Below are 7,299 nucleotides of genomic sequence, written 5' to 3' on the forward strand. Positions count from 1 at the left end.
TAACTAGTGACCACTTCATATTTATGTCATGAAGCCATACACACACTTGAAACAAGGGACTTCACTACCTCAGACCCATTTAATTTACTTAATCTGAGACAATGTAAATGAAATATAGGCAACTACAGCATCCCACAACATGTACAGACTTGTAAACCTGCATTAATACATTTTTAGAACACATCTGTCAAGTCTGGTGCTGACTGGACCCATGACAGAGGGAGTCTTAGCATGTTGGTGAGAAAACCCCTCCTCACTGCCTCTCGAGGCCAGCAGTGTGGTTTTGGACTAAACACGGGGATGCTCCGTCTCAGGAGACAAGTTGCTGTGGTCTCTAATCCACAGGAAAACCCGCTCTCAGCGTTTTATACTACATACTGTCCGCCTCTAGGATGAAGTAGAGTCCTGGGTTATTTTTATTTCTTTTAATCTGTTTCCAAAGGACTTACCAAGAAAGCAGCGTTATGAAAGACATAGAAGTTCCAACAAAGCTGCATAGATGTGAAAAATGCCAAAATATGAGTCTGGGTGAGTGAAAAGTCCACATTTATTCTTCCCATATGGCTTTCATGTTTGCTGGGTAGAAAGTATAAGTTAAAGGGAAATGCCACAGCAGAGAGAGCACCCCGCCCAGGCTGGGTACAGTTGCCCACAGTCACCACAGCTGCCCCCAAAAAGGAAGAGGGGTGTTTTGGCAGGGCGGTTTGCAACAAGGAGCATACTGACGCCGCTGCCCACGTTTACCCAGAGGGAATCTATAGCTGCAAACACATGGCAACCTCGTGTGAACATTCCTGCATCGCTTAAATGTGTGTTTACTGCGTGTTTTGCAACAGTGGGCAAAGAAAGCTCGATCGCACCACCCTGACAGAAACATTTCCCATGAACAAATCATATGCAGTCTCAGGAGTTTACATTCACCTCTTTGTCTCTCTTTCACTGGCTGGTTGGTAACTTGACCCTCCTTCACTGCTGCTCTAAATACTGCCAGTTTAGAGTTTCTGAGGGATCTACAGTGGGACGTTGGAGGCTCTGTATTAGGTACATTTTCTAGTAGCCCAAACAGCAGATTTGTAGCCTCAGTAGCAGGAGGCAGGTTTCTTTTATTCCTCTGCCCACTGACAACTTGCAGTATGTATTTTCACAAGCCTTTAATGAATAAGTGCACAAAAATGTAATCCTGAAATGGTTATTTCAGTCTGTCTGTTTCTCTGTTACAGCTAAAGTGTCTTCATTCACTGCTAAATTCAGAATTGTTTAAATCCGATACATACAGATTTTAAAAAACATTAACTTCAAGGAAATGCCCTCAGTAATATACTGCTTGCTTTTTACTGTTCTTGGCAGATTACTGCCACCTCTCGAAATATTGTGAAACCAATGGCAGTAACATGTATTGCGTCACCCTTGTGCCCATTCAAGTTATGTTCATGAGTGTTCTTTTGTGCTTGTATGAGATATGAGATACAAACAAGTTGGGGACCCACTCATCAAAACATTGCTTTGTGATACTAGTGGTCAAAAACTCCTCAGGTTACCTTTAAACTGCAGCCTAACTATACTGTAACTGAATACTGTTACCCACTGAAAAACCCTCCTCCTACAGCTGGTGACTGTGGTGATGGATACATACAAGGTGTGGAAACACAATCAAAAACATGCTATAGCTTTAAAATCAAGAAAGTGAAACAGTCATCAGTGCCTACCGTTCCCATCACTGCTCTTTCTCAGAGAAAACACCACGGCCAGGATGACAATCAGAGAGAGCAGCAGCAGAACCTAAAATCCAGAGAACAAATGTCAGGATGTTTGTTAATGTTACCGAAGATAACAGTTCATGAATCACATGCAGCTGCCAACAAACATGACTGAAGATGTTTAGATTGAACTCTTGGCTCTGCTGAGCAGAAGGAAAGAAATGAGGTAAAACTCCACAAAGTCAAACACGTTATTTTGATTAATGATAAACAAATAATTTGCTAAATCATGACCAACCACCATTTTACCTGATAGCTGTTAGTAACTACTGTACCTTCAAACTTAATCTAAGTGAAAACTGAACAAAAAATAAATAATAAATACAATTCATGATATTTTGAATGATACTGTGGTGAAAATGGCTTTGGCAAAAGATTATTCTGGCACTCTAGTCACATTCTAGTGTTAGCTACATGCCTTGTAAGCAATATAAACATACTGGTTGTTTGGTCCAGACTGAAATATCTCAACAACTATCAGATGGATTGCCATGAAATTTTGTACAGACATTTCATGGTCATGAATACATCTGACTATGGCGATCCCCTGACTTTTCCTCTAGCAACACCATGAGGCTGACATTTTTGGTTTTTAGTGAAATGTCTCAACAACTATTGGATGTTACACCACCAGCATATCAAAGTTCCTATATCCAGTAAAATATTTCAACATTTACTGCATGATTTTGGCTCAAATGACATTCATGGTCCTCAGAGGATGAATTGTAAAAGCTTTTGTGATCCCTTGACTTTTCATCTAGCGCCATAATCAGGTCAAAACTTTAATTTGTCCAATACTTTGGACTCAGCTGCACTTTGTGCTTAGTGGTAATAATTAGCAAATGTTAGAATGCTAACATGCTAAACTAAGATGTTAAACATTATTTTATGTTAGCATGCTGACATGCATTTAGCTCAAAGCACTACTGTGCCGAATTACAGCCTCACAGAGGCACCCACTAACATGGCTGTAGACTTAGTCTTCTTATTTTGTTTATTCATCTATTCTTTGATTAACTGATTCATTATTTTATTTGTTTTTTGTGAGACTTCAATTTTTATTCAAGACGGGATAAAGGTCTTGCAGTGCTGAGCGAAGGTGGACTGTTTATTTCCTCAACCCTGCCCAGTGATTCTGATCATTTCCACATTCCCCCATACACCATCTCCAACTGTCCAAATGTTGGTCTTGGCCCTCTATAATTGAAAAGTCAAAGGAGGACAGAGACCTAGCTGCCTCTTTATAAGCTGCCGTCTGAATCAGTATATTTAGAGAAGGGGGTGTTATCAGAAATCTTATCATTGATGCTGATTTTGAAACCCCTGCAACACCCACACCAGGCCTGCAGAGGTTATCATGGTCATTTAATTAGTGTGGAGTTTGAAAGCTGGATTAAAAACAGTGTCCTGCCTGTTTTAAACATCTCTCTAGTCCTGTAAGAAAGTGGTTTTCAAACGGTTTGGCTTGTGGCACCTTAAAATGAAGAAATGTCTACTTCCGTTTCATCACAGTTTAGCAGAATTACAACATGAGCATGAAGGTCCATCATTTATGTAAAAGAAGTGTATTTCTTTTCTTTTATCCCTTTAACTCCTCTGCTTTATCTTGGGACCACTTGGGCAGTGGCCCACTAGGAACCACTGCTGGAAAGTGGAACTGTAAATGCTTACTCATCACATGACACTGACATCCACCTCTGAAGGCTCCCTTTTTCCTCACAGGAGTCATAAAATCTTATCTCACTGTACCTGAACAAGTCACAAGAATCATTAAAGTTTCATCTTATTTATCTTTTCTGTCCTTATCTTATCAGCTGTGTTGAAATATATCCGTTTTTACTTAAGTGAAGTGTAAAATGTTAAGTGGGGAATATAAATCCTCTTTTTTTCCAAAGCAGACAAACTTATCTCTCTTCTGTTTTCAAAACTAATCATGGATGTTTAAGCCATGTTGATATACACAGGCAACAAGTTAAGTTGTGTCTGATATTTTGACTTGTTTCAAGACAAATACAGCCCTCTGACACTAGACACTAGATTAGATATTTTCATGCTGTAGTCATTCATGCCCTTTCATTTATTCATTCTAAAAGCTGTGGTTGTGTGCAGTTAGTCTAATTAGGATTGTGGGAATCATCACCCACAAGTAATCACATTTTTATTCACATACACAAGAATTCCTAGACGGGTATGAAAATATGCTGCTGTGTGTGCGCGGTGTCTGGGCATGAGCACTTAATCTCTCCAGCTATAGGTGAAGAGAGAAAGAGAGAGAGAGACCCGGATTGGACGGGCTCCTTGGGAAAAACGTGGTCTTTGTGGGTTGTGAAAGTAAACTGTCTGTCTGGTGGAAACCTACTCGTCTGACTCTGAAACACACTACTATCATCAGTTTGGTCTCTATTGTCTACTCAGTAAAAAACGGATTAGACTGTTGGGAGTCAAAATCAAACTGGACAGCAAGTCCACATGAAGACACAAGCATAAAAAATGTCTTACTAAACTCTCTATTATGTTGCAATCGTCCTTTTGCAAGACCTTAAACAACACTGCAGTGAAACAAATACCAATATTGCCATTACCCACGGAGTGGCGGTGGCTGATATGTGACAGGACAGAGCATTTTGTTGTCTAGACTTTGCCACATGTGTATTTAATCAGTACCAAGCAGACAGCAGCTGAAAACACTGGTTCCTGAGGTTTTCACTGGAGTTTGCTAGTAAATAGTTTGAAAGGTGTGTACACTGTCCTGTCTGTACAGTTTATATTTCAGTGATGAGGTAGATTAGTGGGTATACAGCTACATACAGTATTTCACTTAAAATGTACCATTTGGCCTAATGTATGAAAACTCTTCTTTCAATTCTGGTTTTAGTCTTCATGTAAAGCCCCATGTATCCCAGACTTTCTCATGTGGAATGTGTGGTTTCTCTTAATGCCTCAGGGAGCTGTGAACAATAAAAGCTGCTTGTTTCTGAGATTTTCCTCTGAGGTGGCAAGAATAAAATTCTGGGGAATAAAAACAAAACAGTCATTCTAATGTCCAAGCAGATTTTCATCCAGGTCAAAAGGCAGCTGGGCTTGTTGTATGGTCTTTCAGAAAATTAAAATCCACACGCAGCAGTATTTGCCTTTAAAATCCTACTACAGTAACTACAAGATAAACAGGATAGGTCCCGTAAAAGGGGATACATCTACTATATGAATATACCCTCAACTACACATGTTATTAATTAAAGCTTAATTGTCATCACACATGCTGTATGGTGGACATGTTTATCCATATAACTTTACAGTGCCATTTACAGGTACAATGGGAAATGATTCTCTGACCTTAGCAGTGTGCAAAGATGTCAAAACCAAATAAAGCTACAATGTTTAACTGATTGATCGATCGAAAGAAAATGTATCTGTAACTATTATTATAACCGATTATTCGTTTAAGTCATTTTTCAAGCAAGCATGCCAAACATTTAATGGTTCAGGGATCTCAAAGGTGAGAATTTGTTGCTTTTCTTGGTCTTACTTTAAAGTAAATTTAATAGGGTTTTGGATTGTTGGCTGCACAAAACAAGCTATTTACTTGAGGATAACATATCTAGATATATAGGATATTGAGATCTCCATCTGTCATTGTTTTCATTGCTAAAACTAAATTTCTCTGTCTAGTGCCTGTGTCCCTCCCCTGCAACTCCTAAAACATCCAGATTAAATATCTGAAATAGGATCTACAGCAAAACAAGGTCACTGTAAACACCTTCCTCTCTGTCTTCCAGACTGCACCAAACCTTCAGCCGAGACTTTACTCTTTCAGATCACAATCATCACTGTGGTGTTAAAGGCCCAGTCCTGCTTTACACTAGCAACTGTAGATCATCTCCGCCTGCAGAGACACTTCTGGCCTCTGTCTTTTTGCACTGGAGTGAAAACCACTTTCACACTGGCAGCACTGACTGTCTGGGCTGTTTGACAGCTGTGGATTAATTACACTGGCTTTGCCTTATGATGAAGTCAGATACAACAACTAGAGCTGCAACTAACGATTCTTTTCATTAACGATGAATCTGCAGATTACTTTCACGATTAATTGATTAATCATTTGGTCTATGAAATGTCAACAAATTGTGAAAAAGCTTCCCATCAAAACTTCCCAGAGCCCAAGGTGACATCTGTCTTGTTTTCTTTGAAGAAATTAGGTTGCCTGAGTCAGTGTCTTCGTTTAAGTCTCTTCTCAAAACACATTTTTATTGGAAAGCATATCCTGATTTTACCTGAACTGGCTGTTTATTTTACTGCTTTTGTGTATTTTATTTCTTTATATTTCATCATTCACTGTGGTATTTCTTTTCTCTTGCTGTGAAGCACTTTGTACTTTGTTTTGATAAGTGCTCTATAAATAAAGTTTTATTATTATTTATTTATTATTGTTATTATTGTTCGACCAGAAGCTGGAACCAGAGACTGTTTGGCATTTTTTTCACTATTTTTGATGGAAACAAAGTTGAAACGATGACCAATATATATATATATATATATATATATATATATATATATATTTTTTTTTTTTTTTTTTTTTTTTTTTGTCTATCAACTAATAGACAAATAGTTTCAGCTTCAAGAGTCACTATAAATTCAGAATCTAAGAGAGTTTATTTATGGACACATTTCAAGTTAAAGGCATTTTAAGATCCTACAGTAACACTATAGAGACTTTTAAAGATACAGAAGATAAAAAATACATTTAGGTGACTATTTAAAGTCTACTGAATACCACACAGACACACTATAATGTATAATTGTACAGGAGTATTAGCGTTAAGGGTGCAGCAAGACCCAATTTGTTGCAGTTTCATGCATGTCAAACACTCGCTGTAATATCTTACTGCAGTGTGAATGTGAAAGTAAATATCACCATGTGGCCTTGTTTGTAGTGTTGAGTTAGAGAAGAGGTAGGTGGTCAGACTGAGAGGTAGGTAGGTCTTTTTGAACGTACCCCAGTAATGACTTTACAGTGGTTATTCCTCTTCTTTCCCCGTCCAGTTTTCCTGCTTTGACTCTCCACCTCTGGTGCCCCAAATAAAGACGCAGCCTGTTCAGCCGAGCGGTCCTCTCCTTTGGTTGCCTCCATGCTGCTGAGCGCTACAAACTCCTACCAATGATTTCTAGGAGCGAAAGGCAGAGTTTCCCCTGGTGAGGAGTGTATGCTGGGAGGAGGATATGACCCCTCTGCTCAAGTGTAGCACCGCCTTGTTTCTTGACGTCTCCAAGTTTACAAGGCAGTAGCAACAGCAGCATGTGATTGATCTGAGAGAGTTGGATCCTGCGAGGCTGATTAAAGAAAGCATTGCAGACCTCAACAGTCTATTTTGGCTCAAGTGTCATTTTCCAGTTTTTTCAACAGTAAATCTCATACGCCACTTTAGAGAGGAGTCGGAGCTTTGAGTAAAAATGTCTTTATTTATGTCTATACGTGCCTTATCAGTGTTGATCTTATTTCTCAGCTGTAAGATACGAACAAACTAACAGTCAAACAGATGTCGAG

The 7,299-nt window shown here is 39.0% G+C and overlaps 1 protein-coding gene across 4 annotated transcripts in view; it reads right to left on the minus strand.

The window, feature by feature from the left end:
* Nucleotides 1–7,015, minus strand: part of enpp1 (ectonucleotide pyrophosphatase/phosphodiesterase 1) — a 35,302-nt gene extending 28,287 nt beyond the window's left edge. For 2 of the 4 annotated variants that reach the window (XM_044170029.1, XM_044170028.1), the window contains exons 1-2: nucleotides 6,751–6,826; nucleotides 1,707–1,779 (exon numbers count right to left, since the gene is read on the minus strand). In XM_044170029.1, coding sequence (XP_044025964.1) covers nucleotides 1,707–1,715 — 9 coding nt within the window. In that variant the 5' untranslated portion in view covers nucleotides 1,716–1,779; nucleotides 6,751–6,826. Of the gene's footprint in view, nucleotides 1–1,706; nucleotides 1,780–6,750 lie in introns of all 4 variants that reach the window. The other 2 variants (XM_044170026.1, XM_044170027.1) reach the window with 2 other exon arrangements.
* Nucleotides 7,016–7,299: the final 284 nt, after the last annotated feature.

Source organism: Siniperca chuatsi, linkage group LG16 (assembly GCF_020085105.1).
Source record: "Siniperca chuatsi isolate FFG_IHB_CAS linkage group LG16, ASM2008510v1, whole genome shotgun sequence".
NCBI lineage: Eukaryota > Metazoa > Chordata > Actinopteri > Centrarchiformes > Sinipercidae > Siniperca > Siniperca chuatsi.